The sequence below is a fragment of the Talpa occidentalis genome, unplaced genomic scaffold (genome assembly GCF_014898055.3).
Source record: "Talpa occidentalis isolate TD23 unplaced genomic scaffold, MPIMG_talOcc4v2.1 talOcc4.10, whole genome shotgun sequence".
In the NCBI taxonomy this organism is placed as follows: domain Eukaryota; kingdom Metazoa; phylum Chordata; class Mammalia; order Eulipotyphla; family Talpidae; genus Talpa; species Talpa occidentalis.
In genome coordinates, this window is record NW_023600993.1 from 7,112,982 (window position 1) to 7,132,324 (window position 19,343).

At 39.2% G+C, this 19,343-nt stretch overlaps 1 protein-coding gene across 12 annotated transcripts in view; it reads right to left on the reverse strand.

The window, feature by feature from the left end:
* TMCC1 (transmembrane and coiled-coil domain family 1) overlaps positions 1-19,343 on the reverse strand; it is a 131,624-nt gene that overhangs the window by 68,725 nt on the left and 43,556 nt on the right. The window contains exon 1 of one of the 12 annotated variants that reach the window (XM_037523322.2): positions 13,265-14,711. The exons of the other annotated variants lie outside the window; for them this stretch is intronic. Within the exon in view, the coding sequence (XP_037379219.1) occupies positions 13,265-13,303 (39 nt within the window). The 5' untranslated portion in view covers positions 13,304-14,711. Of the gene's footprint in view, positions 1-13,264; positions 14,712-19,343 lie in introns of those variants that run through there. 12 annotated transcript variants of the gene reach the window in all.

Sequence of the window (19,343 nt, forward strand, 5' to 3'; positions counted from 1 at the left end):
CAATCTTGAGTCAATAACTAACTCTTCCTAAGCATCACAAGAGAAAGATAATGCAACTTTTGTCTCTTTTATCCCCTGCCTCACATGCCAGAATAATTTATTTAATCATACTTCTGGAATGAAAAAAACAACAACTGGTTTTACTCTCCAACTGCTTCTCATTTCGATCCCTCTTTTTCTCTGCCAGGCTTCTTAAAGAAGCTACCCCTACTTAGGAATTCCATTTTCCCACCCATATATCACTTTCTTATCACTGTTATCTAGCTTACTCTACTGAAATTATAAATTTATCAATTGGACTTTGTTTTGTCAACATAATGTGAAAAGCAGCAAACTGAAGGGGTCAGCGGAGACCTGACACTAATCACCACCTCCATTCCTCTATTTCATCCAAACCATTACATTTATGACTTCAAGCATCATCTTTAAGCTAGTATTACCACCATAACCAAACCCCAAATTCTATATATTCAAATTCAAAATCTCTCTACCTAGCCATTCTATCTTCACCAAAGATGTAATATAACCAAACTTCAACTTTTATCGAAGTCAACAAATCACCCTTTAACTTGCCCCAAATGTCCTAGTTCCTTAATAATTTGATTCCTCATTATGCAATCTGATCCCCATTATAATTGCATCATTCAAATGCAAATTTTGAATCTTCCTTCTTTCATCTGATTTTCATTAAATTCTGTTGATCCCTCCCTTCAAGTAATGGGACAGTCCTTTTTGTAATTTCACCGTTCATGGCTGGATTACTCTAAAAAGTCTAATACTTGTTCTTACAATCCTACTGTTTACCTTTCAAACCACCCAAGATCCTCTTGCACTAACTACAGGTGGCTATTTAAATTAAAATTAAATTTAAATTAAATAAAAATAAAAATTCAGTTCCTCAGTAACATTAGCCTGCAGTTCAAGTGCTCAAATATCACATGCGGCTAATGAATGTTATACTGGGCAGCACAAATACAAATACATTCCATCTTTGCAGAAAGTTCTATTGGGAAGAGCTGTAAGCATAGACAAAACCTCAGATACAATTTTTATCATGGGTTTTCTTCTATTTGAGAACATGAGCTTAATTATTAACACTTAACCAAACCACTCTGTAATCTCTCTCCTGTCACCCCAGACATAGCTTCATCAAACTCTTTGTATATTTTCTTTGTCAATGACCAAGCTTTATTTGCTAATTATGTTGGACAAGCATGATCACATAATAACATTCATTCATTCATTCAACAAACAAGAGGTGAGAAACTTGCAGGTTCTAGGGATAATGCAAATAATTCTCAATAATTTTTCAACTGATTCCTTGTTTCCTCTCCTCTTACTGGCTTTCTGCCTTTCTATCTTTAAAGTCCATCTACTCTCAAGATCTCCTAGCTTACCTTTCCCTCTTTAAGTTCTCAGAGCTCCAGTATTTACTCACAATTAAACAAAATTTTGCTTTATCTTCTTTTATGTATTGTCTTTTCAGGTAGAATTTAAGCTGCTTAAGGTATCTGACATTACCCACCTAAACAAAATACTTTCATGTTAATATCTATTGTGTTTAACTAAAATCAGAGTTGTAAGAAATACTGAAATCCCATTTTATATATCTACGTTTAGCCCTAATTCATAGGATTAAGCTGATAAGAGATGAGGGTCACTTTGATTTTTCTTGTTGTCAGAAGAAATCTCTAGGGATTTACGACAAAGCTAAAAAAAATACTCGACAAAAGGTCAGTTTTATTTTGGTTAAATACAAGGGAAATAATAAAATCACTTAAAAAAAAAAGTCAAATAAGATTCCTGTTCAATAACAAAACACAATGCTCATGGAATATTATGTTCTAAGCAGGATGGCTCCTTTCTCTCCTTCCATTTTTTTCAAATAAATGATTCATTTATGTATTAAATAAACAGGAACTAAGCATCTACTATACTCTAGGTGCTAGGGGTACATTAATAAAACATAACTTTCCAAGGGTTTAAACTTTTAGGAGAGGACAAAATAAATAAGTTACATAGTGCATTAGTTATACAGTATATTAGAAGACAATAAATTCTGGGGATAAAAAATAAAGCAAAAGTACATGTTATTTTATATTTTAGAGAGTTCAGGGACAATCTCGCTGAGATCTGAGAAGATATTTAAGGAAAGACTTAAAAGCAATGAGCAGAATGATGTTGCTATCGGAAGAGTGTTCCAGGCAGAGGGTAAAGTACACTGCAAAGATTCTGAGGGAGGAGTATGCCTAGTATATTTCAGGAACATCAAGGGGGTCAGTGTGGCTACAGTAGAACAAGGGGAGAGAAATGACATCAGAGAGTAAATGGAGAGACAGACTGTATAAGGCCTTGAAGACAATGTGATAAGAATAAACTCTAGAGGGGCAAGAGTGGATGCTGGAGACTAGTTAGGCGGTTAATGCAAAAACACAGGTAAAAGAGGACAGTAGAAGAGACCAGAAACAGGCAAAATTTAGATATATTTAAAAGTGGACCCAAGGGCCTCCCTTGTGGTGCAAGGGGTTAAGTCTCAGCACTATGAAGCAATCCACAGCCACTGCAGTATGAATTCAATCCCCGGCCAGGGAGCTGACCCACATGGCCCCCAGACCTCTCCTGTTTTGCCTGCTGCTCTCCTCACCAGTGTATTTCAGTAGATCTGCCTGTTCTCCTCCCCACTCTGTCTCTGGTGAATCCTCTCACTGCCCCCACCCCCCACACACCGCCACACGCACACATCTCTGGCCTACACTCCAGATGTTGTATGCATAAATAAATAGAAATAAATCTTAAAAAAAAGAAAAATGCAGTCAGAATAGAAAAGTTTCTAATAAAATAGCTCTAGCATTTTTATTTCGTGGCTTTTCCCCCCATAAATATAGCACTTTTTAAAGGTGGTGGGTTATCACCCCTTGATACAGAACTTTATGTATTAGAGGGGGTTCTCTATTTTTCAAGAGGCACCCAAGCAGAAAAAAATGAACTGGTGTCACTTTAGTGGTCTTAACCCTTTAACATTACTCATAGTTGCAAGATGTGGTCTGAAATATTGTATTTAAGAGTCTGAAATACCATTCCAAGCATACTCACATCCACTGTTTACTTGTTTCTATGAGGTAGAATGAGTAAATATTGTGCCATTTTAAGATTCAGGAATTGAAGAAAAGAGAAATTAGTATTTATATGAAATCACACAGAATAGAACTCTCAGTCTCTACTTCTGGGCTCTTTCATCACATCAAGATGAAATACGGATACCTGTAATTCAAGAATCAGAGTGAGGGCCTCCCCGGTGGCGCAGCGGTTGAGCGCTGGGTTGCGAAGCTGCCCGCGGCCTCTGTGGCGCCGGTTCGATCCCCGGCTGCTCCCCGGCCACCGGAGGAGGATCCCACATGGTGCGCAGACCTCTCCTGCCACCCGCTGCTCCCCTCAGCAGTGTACTTCAGTCCTTCTGCCTGCTCTGCTCCCCACTCTGGCTCTGGTGAATTCTCTCACCCTCCCGCGCTTCTGACTGTACCCAGTGCTTGTATAAACAAAAACAAACAAATATAATAAATAAATAAATAAAACATGCCTCTATTTAAAAAAAAAAAAAGAATCAGAGTGAGATTGCCAATTTATTACCATTTCTAACTTTTAGACTTTTCTAATACCTGGGAAAGAATGTAATATTAGCAAGACCTTTGCATTTCAGAAAGATTCAACAAATATTTCATGGCTACTAAGTGGCAAGTCTTATTGGATATGAGATTACTCTGTAGCAGAAGGGAGATTAGAAGGAACCTGACGTAAAGACAGAAGCAGCAGTGTGGAGAGAGAAGGAAGAAAGTAGTGACACTGAGACCAGCTACTTTTTGATAATTCTTTATACTCAGATTCATTCATGAAACACATATTTATTAAGCACCAGACACCACTCTATGTTCCTGGATATAGAGGTAAACAAAAGACAAATGTTCTTATCATAAGGGTGGGTTTTTTTGGGGGGGCGCTAGGGAATAATAACTACAAAATATATAGTACATTAGACGATGATAAATATATGGGAGGGGGAAGGAAGTGAGAAAAAGATAAGGAGAATGGGGGAAATGTGTGTGTGCAGTGAGTGGTTTGCTATTTTAAGGAAAATAGTCAAAGCCTTGATGGAAGAGCAGTCTTTGAGCTGAGACCCCCAGGATTTAGGAGAGCAAGCCATGCAGATATCTAGAAAAAAAGCTTTCCAGGCAGAGTGAAGAATTGCAAAGCACCTGAGACAGAACTGTGGAACATCTGAACAACATCAAGGAAGGGTTTAGCTAGAGTGTTAAGAATAAAGGAAAAGGGTCTCCCCTGGTTTAGCTAGAGTGTTAAGAATAAAGGAAAAGACTTGCCACTTGCAGTTGAGCGCTGCGCTGCGAGGCTGCCCGCAGCCTCTGCAGCGCCGGTTCGATCCCCGGCCCCCGGCGAGGGTCCCACATGGCGTGCAGACCCTTCCTATCTCACCCGCTGCTCCCCTCAGCAATGTATTTCGTCAGTCAGTCTGCCTGTTCTGCTCCCCGCTCTGGCTCTGGTGAATTCTCTCACCCTCCCGCGCTTCTGACTGTACCCAGTGCTTGTATAAATAAATAAATCTTTAAAAAAAAAAAAAGAATAAAGGAAAAGAGGGGCCTCCCTGGTGGTACAAGGGGTTAAGTCGCAGCACTATGAAGCTATCCAGCTATCCGCAGCCACTGCAGTTTGATCCCCACCCAGGAAGGTGGCCCACATGGCCAGCAGACCTCTCCTACCTGGCCCGCTGCACCCCTCAGCAGTGTATTTCAATAGATCTGCCTGTTCTGCAACCCACTCTGTCTCTGGTGAATCCTCTCTAGAGTATTCCCCTGCATCTCTAGCCTGCACCCCTGCTCTTTTATGCATAAATAATCTTAAAAAAAAAAAGAGTAAAAGACAAATAGTAAACTGTCATTTACTATGTTACAAGTTCTCTTGAAGTTAGACTATACATATAATTTACATTATATGCTCTAAATTTTCTTTAAGTACCAATAGTTTGATGTTATCTACAGTGATAAATAACATCATTTGTTAAGACTCAAAACTCAAGTAACCATTTACCAGTAGATACAGGATAAACTGGGTCATATTTCCGAATGTGTCCAAAGAGAAATTGTTTCTAATTGTGCACCTGTGTCTGTTTCTCTCTCTGTATCTCTCATTCCACCAAAAAAAAAAAAAAAAAGATAATTACATTTAGGTGTTGTCTGTATTGTTTCAATATTTATCTTCAAATGGTTTCAAGAAAGGGAAGAATGTTAGACACATACATTAAGAATTTGTAGTTAAAATTCCACACACTAAAAAGTAATGTTAAAAAATCTATATATATTATCTAGAAGACAGTCTCCTAAATTCACCCCTCTATTCATAGACGTTAAGACATTTAGGTTGCCAGCTCCATTACCTTGGTAAAATAGGCCCAGAGAAAATATAAACTCATTCTTAGGTTACATTTTGAAAGGAAGTTTATATTACAACTCGTTAAGAAGAAGAGATTATTGCTCATGATATCCTTCTCCCTTCCAATGAAATTCTATCTGGTGACCTTGCCCCCTTCTTGGAATATTTTTCCTCCTGGACTCCATCTATCTATATCAATGTTTTGCAAAGGAAGGGGCTCCAGTACATCAAATTGCACTACCATCTTCAACCTAAGTCACCTTGAGGTATGCGGGGGTTATGGGGGTAAGAACAGTTGAGAATCATTGATCCAAATCAGTTAGTTCCAGCTAATACCCCACTTCCTCTATAGAGCCGTTCAAGCCCACCTCAGGCCCAAAGGAAGACTTAATTCTTTCCTTGAAATATATATTAATTTCATAAAAATAGAGAGCTTATTTTAGCTTTTTATGTGTCTTACATCCCCAATTGTGATAAAGTTTTCCTGAAGATTAAGAAAAGGGGCTTGAGTTTCAATATACCATCAAATGAAGAAAAATCTGCTGTGTCTAAGGATAATTTCCTTGTAAGGAAATGTAAGGAATGTCTGTTTTCATAAAGAAATTTCAAATTTTCTCCTGAAAAGGAGGAAGCAGAAGAAATGCATCTCTTCTCACTCTCCAGACTTGATAAAGTACATGACTAACTCACTACATTTACTTGCTATTCTCAAATTTGACTTTTTTTCTTAAAGATTTATTTTTATTTATACAAGAACTGGGGTACAGTCCAGAGGCGTGGGAGGGTGAGAGGATTCACCAGAGATAGAGTGGGGAACAGAACAGGCAGATGGACCAAAGACACTGATGAGGGGAGCAGCGGGCCAGATAGGAGAAGTCTACCGCACCATGTGCGTATCTCTCTGGCTGGCTGGGAATAGAACCCGCGCTGCAGAGGCTGCGGACAGTTCACAGTGCTGCACTCAACCTTCTGCACTACCAGGGAGGCCCTCAAATTTGAATTATTGAGAGCTGGCTGAAAAACTAAACTCCAAGCCTGTCCATTAAAGTCATGAAAATTTGTTTACTTTTGCTAAGAACAACTGTAGAAAATTAGATTCCCCTTGGCACGATGTTTTCTCCAATGTTGGTGATCTAAAGTCACTTTTTTAGGACTATAACCTGGGCCCACACACAAGAGATCATGACATAAATTTACTTCTCTAAAGGAGCCTAAATAATGCTTTTCAGATGAGGAGAAAGCTGGAGAAGTCAAGTTACTTCTCTAAAGTTACAGAGCCAATCATGATTTACTTAATTTCAGTGACAACTTTGAGATAAATTTTATTAAAAGAAAGGCAAACCAATGAAATGTTTACTACATTTTTTATTTTAGACACCACAGGCTTTTAAAGACGGATTCTTCTCAAACACTAAATTTCCAGTAAAGATGGACAAAATGATCTGCTGCTTACAAAACATTTGCTGGAACAGAATGAAATTAAATGGAGATTTCCTGTGCTATCACAAGGCAAATTCCAGTTGCATTGCTTTCTCCTTATTCAACGTATTTTTGCAGTTGTACCTTGTTATAGGTCCACATGTACAGAGGAGGATAAGTCCTAACTAACCCCAGGATGTTCAGAAGGGTAACTACTTCTTTTCCTTTTCTCTCATAAGCCAAAGTAATTAAGAACAAATTAGAATATTTCAAATTATTAAGCACTGCATGCAACTTCTAGCTGCAGATTTAACAAGTAAAGTATGTTCCTACTTTTACACCATGTGCTTTAGGATAGTAAGTTTAACTTACCCCCCAAAGAGTTTCACATAAAGAATTTTTAAAGGGTTAGTGATTCTGTACTACAAATGTTAAATGTTACACACAAAGGTTATTTTAAATTTGTAAATAACATTGATGGTTGGGGCCTCTCCTGGTGGCGCAGGCAAGTTGAGCGCAGCACTGTGAAGCTGTCCGCAGCCTCTGCAGCGCCGGTTTGATCCCGGCTGGCCGGCGAGGGTCCCACATGGTGCAGCAGACCTCTCCTGTCTCGCCTGCTATTCCCCTCAGCAGTGTATTTCAGTCAGTCTGCCTGTTCTGTTCCCCACTCTGTCTCTGGTGAATCCTCTCACCCTCCTGCGCATCTAGCCTGTACCCCGGTTCTTGTATGCATGAATAAATAAATCTTAAAAATAAATAAATAACATAGATGGTTGGAAGAAAGTATCAAACCCAAAAGAGTACCATCTTTCAACCACTAACCTTTAAGTAAACTATCAGCAATGGTTTCCCCTGAAAAATAATGAGCCTAAAATCACTTCTGTATTGTGAATTTTTAATACATTTAACTGGGTTATTATTAATAAAAGTGTACATAAATGGTAAATAATTTTAAGAAGTAAATCTCCCTCCCACAGCCAATCCAACCTCCCAGATTCTTTTCCTAAAGGCAATCACTATTGATAGCCAATATATGCTAAAAGAAAAAGAGGAAGATGTGTGTATGTGTTTTAAAGTATAGTTTTAAAAAAACAGTCATTTAAAAAAAAAATACTTGCAGAGTGACAGTGATGAAAATACCATCACCTTAAATTCTTAAATTAATACAGTGCTGTATAGTTTCAATGCACTTTCAGGAAGTCTAGTAGACGCACTGATCTTCAAAATTAACAGTCCTTTGTAAACATACTCCAGCTTCAAAGAACCATCTAATTGAGAGATTTAGTAATTTCCCTTCTTTCAGGAAAATAACTCAAATCAATACCAACAGATAGTTGTGTACATAAAAACAAAAAAGTAACACATTTCCACGGAGAATTACCTATTTTTTCTGGGCAGCATATTCGCTCAGATCTAAAGTCAATAATGTCATTTTTAAAATTTAAACTGCCATCAACATTACAAAAGCATTTCAGAGTAATATATTTCTTAATCAGTTTCTCTATTTAAGCCTATTATTGGAAATATATTTGAAGAGGAAAGATGTTCTCTATTCCTTAACCTATTTTCACATCTACATATATGAAATTAATCTTACTAAGGGTCTCATCTGAAGTAACAGAAAGAATCTTCCTACTTTCAGTCCTCTTATTTTGGTTGGGTGACATATCAAAATGATCCCAAAATGCTGATGACACTACTACCTGATTTAAGCATTCTAAAAGTGAGTGAATGATTTAACAGAGAACAGTAAAATTTATTTATTTATTTAAAGATTTATTTATTTATTTATACAAGCACAGGGTACAGTCAGAAGTGCAGGAGGGTGAGAGAATTCACCAGAGCCAGAGGGGAGAGCAGAGCAGGCAGAGTGACGGAGTACACTGCTGAGGGGAGTAGCCGGCAGCAGGAGAGGTCTGCGCGCCATGTGGGACCCTCGCCCAGTGGCCAGGGATCGAACTGGCGCTGCAGAGGCTGCAGGCAGCTTCGCAACCCAGCACTCAACCGCTGCGCCACCGGGGAGTCCCGGGAGCAGTAAAATTTAATGCTACAAAATAAAAACATAAAACATCATGTTTCCAAGTATGAAGCTAGTCAGTGACTGAAGCTCTTACAGAAAATTAAAAACAGCACACAAAAGAAATGTTGCATATGTTTCTATTACTTAAAAGTAATATCCACTACTGGTGCTCATATATTTGATTGTTTATAGAGTACTACTTCACAGTACCCATACAGTATTTATCGTTAGAAGTGCTCACAATACTGTTTTTAAAACACTGTGGTTATATATATATGGATTTACCACTCTAGCCATCAAAATATTTTTTTAAAAGACCTTGATTACTGGGCCTCCCCGGTGGCGCAGCGGTAGAGCGCTGGGTTGCGAAGCTGCCCGCAGCCTCTGCAGCGCCGGTTCAATCCCCAGCTGCTCCCCAGCCACCGGAGGAGGGTCCCACATGGCGCGCTGACCTCCCCTGCTGCCCGCTGCTCCCCTCAGCAGTGTACTTCAGTCCTTCTGCCTGCTCTGCTCCCCGCTCTGGCTCTGGTGAATTCTCTCACCCTCCCGCGCTTCTGACTATACCCAGTGCTTGTATTAAAAAAAAATAAATAAATAATAATAATAAAAATAAAAAAATAAATTAAAAAAAAAGACCTTAATTACTTAAGATGAAAAGGAGAGATTCCCATTCCTTTCACTGGTAAGAACACAATTAAGAAAAAAAAAGATGAAATCAGCCACATTTATTATCACAGGTCATAAACCTGAACGAAATCAAGTAAAAGTTCAAAAGCTGCACCATGTGGGTCAGCTCCCTGACCGGGGATCTAACTCATACAGCAGTGGCGGGCGATAGCATGATACTGCTGAGACTTAGCCCCTGGCCCACCAGGGAGGCCCAGAAACAACTCTTGAAAAAGTGAAAATTTTAGTAGGAATTTAAACTATGATCAATACTTTTCTAAACCTATGGTTCTTATGATGATCCCAAATAACAGAACACTATCAAAAGCTGAAAGGGCAAGAATAACATTTTTAGACAAAATATTTTCAATTCCTCTTACAAATCTAAATTAAATTATCTCAACAAATTAACAAGAGAACTGGGGGAAATCCACACCTCCTATTTCTAGTCATTAAAATTGCCAACTGTGGGAATGATTACCACTCAAAAGCAAAATAAAAGGGAATGATATTTTACTAAAATAATCTTAAGACCATTTTCTCAAAACCGCCTCAGTTTCCATCACCTTGTAAACAGTTCAAGTTTCTAAAAAGGGAAACCAGGTTCTCTACCACCCCTGCAAGAGACTGGGGACAAGAGAGGAAAAGAGAGCAGAGCCTGAGAGAGGAAAGCACTCTGCGTGAACCAGCCACACCGGCCTGGAACCTGCCAACACAAGCTTTAATTTAATTCTGAATGTCGGACTTATGTATTTCATCCTTTAAACGTTACTTCAGAAACTTAACTGTAAATTTTTCTCCTAAGTAAGTTTTTTAAAAGGCAGCACGGTTTAAAGTTTCATATAAATGCATGCACTTAAATTAAATCAACCGTCTTATTAACTGGTGGTTCTGTAGCCAAAGAAAACAACTTCAGCTGTGGGAAACACTTAACAAGTTTGACTGATAAATTCAAACCCCATCAAAGCCCATCGGTCGCTAATGTCAGCTGGAAGGGAAAGGGCGGCTCTTAGAAAGTTACCCAAGTTATTTACCATGCTGTTTTCTGTGAGGACGGATACACATATGCAGAGGCATCAGAGTCCATGATGGAATGATTAAAACAACAGCAACTTAGAGAGGCAGGAGGTGTGAGAAAACCCTGGGTTTTGAGTTAGACCTAAGTCTGAACCTGACTCTACCTCCTATAAGTCTTGGGCAAATGACTTAATTTCTCTGAATCTGATTTTTTTTAACAATAAAATGAAGCAGATACCACCTGACTAAATGAAGCATTGAGAGAATTAAATTAAATGCTTGTATTGGCAGGTTACAGGCTATTTTGGTTGGTTCATGCAGAGGACTTAAGACAAGAAGAAAAATTGCTCCTTAGTGGATTATTCTTGAAGTTACATGTGAGAAAACTGTAAAGAAAGACAATAAAATGGCAAAGAAAAAGAATTTTTCTGGGAATCAGGTTAACAGATCTAGTTAGAGAATCACTGAACATCTCCCTTTAAAAATGAAGATTTTTAAATTCACCTGCATCTTAATTTACTTCTCTTTTTCACTTAGTTCATAAGTGAACGTCCATTAACCTAACAAGAATCGTTTGCATATTCTAGGGGAAATATCCAGTATAAGTAAACACGACTATCAAATTTAAGATAAAAAGTATATATTGATTGAGGATAATAGGTTTAATATCACTGCAAACATTTCTTTCAGAAAACTTCCAACAAAATTTAAAGATCACATGAGCACTTCCTGTTAAAACAGGAAATTGCTTTTTTGAATATGAGATCATATTAAGGTAAGACTATACTTCTGGAAGATTATGTCTTATTGACAAAAACCTGTGTACTAAAATTAGAATCATATGGAACTGCCATCATTCAACTGTTTTTGACCTACAAAAGGCCAATTTCACTTTGTGAGCCAGAAATGTCATACACTGGGATCCGTAAGGTCCTCTGTTCTCAGGTAACATGAATTTAGCTGAAAAGACAGAACAGAGACACAGGCCATTCACTGCAATTAAAAAAAAAAAAATCAACACGATTAACCATTCAGCTTCTTCGTATTTCATTGCCATACAGGCCGAAACAATAAGAATATTTTTTTTAATTCATTACTGAACATTACTATTTTAAAGTCACTTGACAGAAAACAAATTTCTTTAGATTTGGTCCTGACTATCCTGTATAGGACAGGACCACGTTAAAATGGAGGACAGCAGTATGAGAAAAAGAACTTAAAAGAAGCTATCTCTTTGAGTGTTTTATATAATGTGCCTTTTATTTCTTCTTCTTATTAAAGATATGCTTCTAATTTTCCAGAAGTGTCCTTTCCGCATTAGTCATTCATATAATATATAATGAAAAGTTAAAATTGGTAGAGAAACACTGATAACAAATACCCAGAATACAGTTGTTTTCTTATTAGAAAATTATCACTATCACCTAGCTCACTCTACTTTTGAAATGCTACATATTTGAGAATACATACACTAGAGGTTGTTCAATGAGAACAAAAATGATTCTTTTAGGAGAATTTATTCCCTCAATACATACCCTTAAAATGCAAGGAGGGGGGTCCATGGAAATATATTTTAATACCCCTGAAAATTCCCTTTTAGGCTTGGAGGACCAAGAGACGAAATTTGACCTGGAGACAGAGGCATGAACTTTGCTCACTTTTGCACAAATTCTACACTAGGGTCACCAGTGAGGTAGCCCAGGTTTTCCCTTCACTTTTCTGTATTTAACATTTCTGATTAACCACCAAGGAAGTGAAGAAAGGCTACTGACTTACCTTTTGTTTTAAATTCTGTCTGTGGGGTGTGAACTGTGACACAATTTCCATCGACTACTACATTTTACAAATTAAGGCATTTAAAGAACAGAACGGTTTTCCAGATCAATCTCAACTCTCAGCATGCCTCTTCCCCAGCTAGTTTCTTCACTAGCTAAAAAGAGAGCTCAACCTCTGGGTGGAGAGGGCTACCCACTGATAGGACCTGATTCATAGATCAACAGTCTTTCATCAAAGAATATTCTGCCCTTCTTTTCATTTTAAGTTTGAATTTCTTAGACTAAAAAAACTTTTCTCCAAAGCTATACACATGAAATCCATTTTTCAAGCATAACTCTGTAAAAATTGATTTGTGAGCCTTCCAGGAGCTGCTTTTCACACACTCATTCCATTAAGTATGCAAGTTTCTTAACACAACCATCCACTTATTCTAACATTTTTACAGGAGTCTTGCTTACTGAACCCCCGTGAGTTCAATCAGGTATTACACTGGGGAAAGCCAGTTTAATACTAAATTTTGTGTGAAAGCATTAATAACACAGACCAATAAGCCCTTCTCATCTTGGTCCACAAGCTGCTAGATTAATTGCTGACTGAAACTGCCCCCCTTTTTTTAACCCAGTATTCTTTCTCTTTCACACACACCCTATGAAAACTGTATTTGTGAAGCAAACTACAACTTCCTCCAAATTCACAGATGATAGGTCTAATTTTAGGGGAAGAAAATCGGGGGTTGCCAGTGAAGTCAGTCCTACACCTTTGTGTCTGTCAGAGGAAAGAACAAAAGGCAGCGTTTTCTCCCCCAGCCCCTCCTTAGCATTGAAGGAAGGCAGGCTTGACAGAACAGTTGCACAGAAAAAGGAAGCCATGCCGGAGCTAGCGAGAGTTTCCCATAAACAAACACACAAAGCTACCCAAGCTACCCACCTTGGATAGCTGCCTCCTGAGGCTAAAGCGCTGAACCATGGTCACCTTGAGTAATCTTCAGACAAAGCAATCCACGAAGGGTTTTTTTAAAAAACAGCCTTTTGAAAAAGTCGGTAGCAAAACATTTTGAAGACTGTCACTGAAGTCCAAAGAATTTCGCCGGGAGACTTAGAAAACTTGGAACCACTTCATTGTTCCATGGAGAGATACCGCAAAGCCTACGTCGTCGGAGAGGGGCGGGCTGGCCGAGGCTGGGAGGGGCAGAATCCTGGAGCTGCTTCACCCAGTGCCAAGCTCTGCAAGCACTTCCTGTGAGTCAGCCATGAGGGGTCCAGACAGAAGGACCACCCCTTCCCTTTCCACCAAGTAATTAGCAAAGGATGCCGCCGAGGATGTAGCCACAGTGCCACCTGAGACTCCAGGTGGGGGTGGGGGGAGGCGGCCGCCCTGATGTTCCAGTCGGTGTGAGAGGAGTGGCGCACCGGGTTAGAAAGCATCTGCCAAATAGAAAACTGGCAACAGAAACTATTCTTCCCATCCTAAAGCCCTCCCAGCGAAGGGGGTACCCAGCAAAGAGCAACACTCCGCCCCCAACACGTCATCTCAACCTGCACGTCAGATAATCTGCTGGAGGAGGTTGCAAACAAACCCCTGACTATACTAACTCTGTTCAGAGAAGGAAACTCCTCCCAGGAGGGCTCGGCAGCTGTCCGGCTTTGTCTCCAGTAATTGGCCAAGCCTTTCCTCTTATTCACAGGGAGGGGTCCTGCAGCCTCGGGAAGGAATGTCAGGTGCAGAGAGGCAGACTTTGAGGGTGCCTTCAACTTTGCCACAAAGTTCTAAACAAATTAGAGCTGCCTCCTAAGACTGCCCTCTTTCATTCAGATAATGTAATTTTAAGAAAATCTACACACAAAAGAACAATTCAGAATGAATTAATGCAAGAAAAAAAGGCCTGAAAAAATGAGAACCATTTCAAAGAAAAAAGATTATTTTGCTATCATTCGCCAATCTCTCCCAATCTATTTGATTGCTTCCAGATAACCAATGTAAGAATAAAGCTTCATTTTGGTGAACTTTCCACACTGCATATTACTCTCCAAATTGCTCATCACTTTTCAATATATTTAATAACTGATCAGGGCAGAACTTATGGCATATACTAATTTTTCTCTGCACCAGTGACTCTCATTCCCTGTAAGCATGATTAATTACAACTTACGTTACATTTATATCCCTGGTTGAAAAGAACCTACTAAGTGCAGTCACTTTGTTAGGCATTTAACATCTATTAGCCCACTGATTTCTCAAATATCCGTGTGAAATGTTTTAATATCCTGACTCTTCTAATAAGTAAAGTGGAAATCCTCTCTATAAAAACTTCAGTATTATTATAATGAAACCATAAAGTGTTAAATTTTTTTCTGAATGAGAACTTGAAAAGACAGATCTTTATTTAATGGTTATTCTCAACTATGCCATTATTACTGGTTTTCAATTATCACTAAATATGATGATAAAATGCCTAAGTTCACCTAAACTATGACATACACACATTTCATAACACCTTATAAAGAGTAGAGAGATGCAGCAAATTCAAACAAATAACAGGATGCCAACCCTCCAAAAAATTACCCTAACCAAAGTATAAGTAAAATTACAACTCCAAAAATCTTAAATGGAAACAACTGAATACATTTAACATGGTTATAAAATTTCAAAAAATCTTTTATATCAATGGTTATGGTTCAAAGTGAAGATTCCTTCATATCTAAGACTCAAAGTGGGCAAAGCAACCCAATATTCAAAGTAAATGACTAAAATTTCGTTCCAAATGGAAAGCAGAATGTCAGAGAACCTGATGATTTCTGTGTTTTTGTGTTTAAATGCTAAGACTAGCAGCAACTCCATTTTTCTCCTACACAAAAAGAAGTTGAGTACTTAGAAAACTTCTAGGAATGTAGGAAGAATGAGATACCCATGTGGAAAAAAGAAGTTTCTTACAGAAGACATATACTGTCTTTAGACATAAACATTAGGTGTTTCTGGGCCTCGGTGGTGGCGCAAGGGGTTACTATGAAGCTATCCGCAGCCACTGCAGCACGAGTTCGATCCCTGGCCAGGGAGGTGACGCACATGGCACAACAGACCTTTTTTGTCTCTCCTGCTGCTCCCCTCAGCAGCATATTTCAGTCAATCCGCCTGTTCTATTCCCCACTCTGTCTCTGATGAATCCTCTCAGTCTCCCACACCTCTGGCCTGTACCCCAGTTCTTGTATGCATAAAAAAAAAAATCTTTAAAAAAAACATACACATTAGGTGTTTCTGATATAAGCAACTAGAATCCCATATTACTGCTGTAAGAATCTAACTGCCTCCCCACCCCAAATGAAAGAGGAAGAGGGAAAGAAAAAGAACTGTAACAGGGTGGTCCCCAGGAAAAGGGGAGGTTCCAGGTACCCTGCCCCACCCAAGGGAGGATCGAGGTGAGCAGAGAGGAGAAACTGGAGAGGAGACTGGCGAAGGAAGGAGCAGGATGGAGAGCCAAAAGGAGGCCTGGAGGAGGCACATGGTGCAGAGAGACATGTGAAGAACCTGAACTGGCTTATGGGTGCTGGACTGGTTGAAACAAATGTGTGGGAGAGACCTGTGGGGAGGTTATCAATGGCAGCTTTGATTTTGCTCTTTTTCTCCCAGACTTGTTTGCCTGCTTTTGACCCGTTTCTATGGGTTCCCACTGGAAGGTGCTTTAGACTTTTGGCAGGCATTTGGGCCTTGATTTGGGCCAATCCTCTTTGGCTGGACATTTACCCATGAGGGGATGGGTAACTCTGGGTGCTTGATTTAAAAGCTGTATTTTTTGTCTTTTCTGTATTGCACACTAATTTTATTAAAGTTTCTTTCCATTAAAGGTCTTACATGTTTTAGGGTTATGAGCCATAAACAGAACATGGTATCAATCTTCAAAGGCCCAGATATACATAAAAGAACCTATGGATTAAAAGGATGGTATCTTCATTCTAGGTGGAATTTATTTTTTGCCTATTAAAACAAATATAAAATTATGATGGCTTAGATGCAACAAAACCTGTTGAAAGTTATTTGAACACATGATCACAATCCAGTTCTTTATACAAAAAGACACAAAATGAAAAAGATCCTCAATAGACTGAGCTGGTAGGGAAAAGACATGAATCTCTAAATTTGATCTATTTGAGTCCAGCAGACTTTTGGTTTGTTTTTTTAAAGATTTATTTATTTATTTTATACAAGAACCGGGGTACAGGCCAGATGCGCAGGAGGGTGAGAGGATTCACCAGAGATAGAGCCGGGAACAGAACAGGCAGACTGACGAAATACACTGCTGAGGGAAGCAGAGGGCGGCAGGAGAGGTCTGCCGTGCCATGTGGGACCCTCGCCAGCCGGCCGGGATCGAACCTGCGCTGCAGAGGCCACAGACAGCCTCACAGTGTGGCGCTCAACCGCCTGCACCAGGAGAGGCCTGCAGCAGACTTTTGGATGAAAGTAGTAGGCCAAGATCAAAGGTTACAAAATAATAGCAGAAAAGCAAGAAATGTACAACCTAGAGAAAAATCAACAGCTCTGCAACCAATCTCTTAATACTCCAGGCTTCATAAAAACAATGTTATTTTCAGTAGTTTGTGACTGAAAATCCACATCATCTTATACTCTAAATGGAAGCAAACAGCAGCTGTAATGCAATTCTTTGGGAGGGTTTTTAGTAAGATTTATTTTATTTATGCATATAATAACTGGGGTGTAGGAAAAATAAAGAATTGGGGTGTAGGCCAGAGGTGCAGGGGGGTGGTGGTGAGAGGATTCACCAGAGAGAGTGGGGAGCATAACAGGCGTTCTACTGAAATACACTGCTGAGAGGAGCAGCCAGTGAGACAGGAGAGGTCTGCTGCGCCATGTGGGTTAGCCTCTTGGTTGGGGATCGAACTCATGCTGCAGTGGCTGGCAAGTAGCGTGATAGTGCTGAGACTTTAATCCCTGCGCCACCAGGGAGGCCCTACACATGCAATTGTTAATCCTTTTTTAGATCGTGTACTGTTTTTGAAACTGTTGAAAGTTACTCAGTCGCTGGAATGAAATGCATAAAGGGGGCCTCCCTGGTGGCACAAGGGGTTAAGCACAGCACTGTGAAGCAATCCACACTATTTGTAGCATGAGTTTGACCCCCTGTTGGCCAGGGAGCTTACCCACATGACACACAACAGACCTCTCCTGTCTTGCCTGCTGCTCCCCTCAGCAGTGTATTTCAGTCAATCTGCCTGTTCTGTTCCCCATTCTGCCTCCATTAAAAGAGGTTTTCAAACTTGACCCAAATCAGAGTTGGAACTAGAATCCCAAATATCTATTTTTGTACTACATTGCTTTTCCTATCACTTCATGTTTACAACTATTTTTAATCATTAATGCACTAAAAAAGAACACTATTTAAAATACCCATGTAGAAAGCTTTTTTGTAAACTGCATAATTATTCTACCTTAAAAATGTAAACCTTTTATGCTTTAAGTTACGAGTAAGTTTCCCTAAAATCTGGCACACCTGAAGTAATAAGCTTATAGTTCTTTCCTTTATCTCTTTGGTGTTCAGTCTTTTAAGAGAGTTGTATTAAATAAACCTTACTATTCAAACATCACTGTGGGTTTTAACCAGGTTCCTGAGATAACCCAGTGGAAGTGACTATACAGTGCCAGCCACCAGTCAATCAATAAAAATTGTTTAGTTCTTACTGGGCTTTCATTATGCAATACCACATAATTTCAGAAAACTCCTTCATTCATGCACAAACAAGCACTTACAAAACCAGACAGTGTGGAATGAAACATTCCCTTTATTTTAAGGAAGTCATAATCCAGTAAGGAAATAGAAAAACAAATGGCAGAAATGTGACAACTGCTCTTATATTAGCAATAATTATTGCTAAGGGGCAGTGGTGACATGAAGGAGGAAGTGATGAACTTTGTGTGGGACAAGTAATCTTAAAGCTGGAGACTTGAAGGCTGGATAGGAATTTTGCAACATCTTTTCATGCAGTAGAAAGAACACCAGTTAAAATACATTGATGTGAAACAAGCAGCATGCAATATTTAGTTTTTCCATGCTAATAAGGCAACATGATGTAAGCCTGGAATATGCAGAATATTTCTTGTTTGTGGAACGGGAAAACACACTGTAAGAAAATAAGCAGTGTTTGGGTCTCTCTGGTGGTGTAGTGGTTAAGTCTCAATGCTATCATGCTATCACTGCTGCGGCCTGAGTTTAACCCCCAGCCAGAGAGCTAACACACATATGGCGCGGCAGACCTCTCCTGTCTCGCCCATTGCTCCCCTTATTTCAGCAGATCTGCCTGTTCTGCTCCCCGCTCTGTCTCTGGTGAATCCTCCTACCTCCCATGCCTCTGACCTGCACCCCAGTTCTTGTATGCATAAATAAAAATATATCTTAAAAAAAATGAACCAAAAGCATGGTGTTGAAGTATTTTCATATCCATGTTCATAGCAGCACTACTCACAATAGCCAAGAGGTACAGGCAAATCAAATACCAATTGACAGATAAAAGAATAGGCCAATTGTGGTACACACATATAGGAAATATTATTCACTCTTAAAAAATAAAGGAAATGCTATCATATGCCATGACATGGGTGAATCTTGATGTCATTATGCTAAGTGAAATAACTTAATTATAAAAAAATACAGTAAGATACCACACATGAGATATCTAGAGTAATCAAATTAAAAGAAACAAAGTAGAATGGTGGTTATAGTGACTGCAGAGAGGAAGAATTGTTTAATAGCTAGATGTTGCAAAATTCCTATCCAGCCTTCAAGTCTCCGACTTTAAGATTACTTGTCCCACATGAAGTTCATCACTTCCTCCTTCGTGTCACCACTGCCCCTTAGCAGTAATTATTGCTAATATAAGAGCAGTTGTCACATTTCTCCCATTTGTTTTTCTATTTCCTAACTAGATTATGATTTCCTTAAAATAAAGGAAATGTTTCATTCCATACTGTCTGGTTTTGCAAGATGAAAATATTCTGGAGA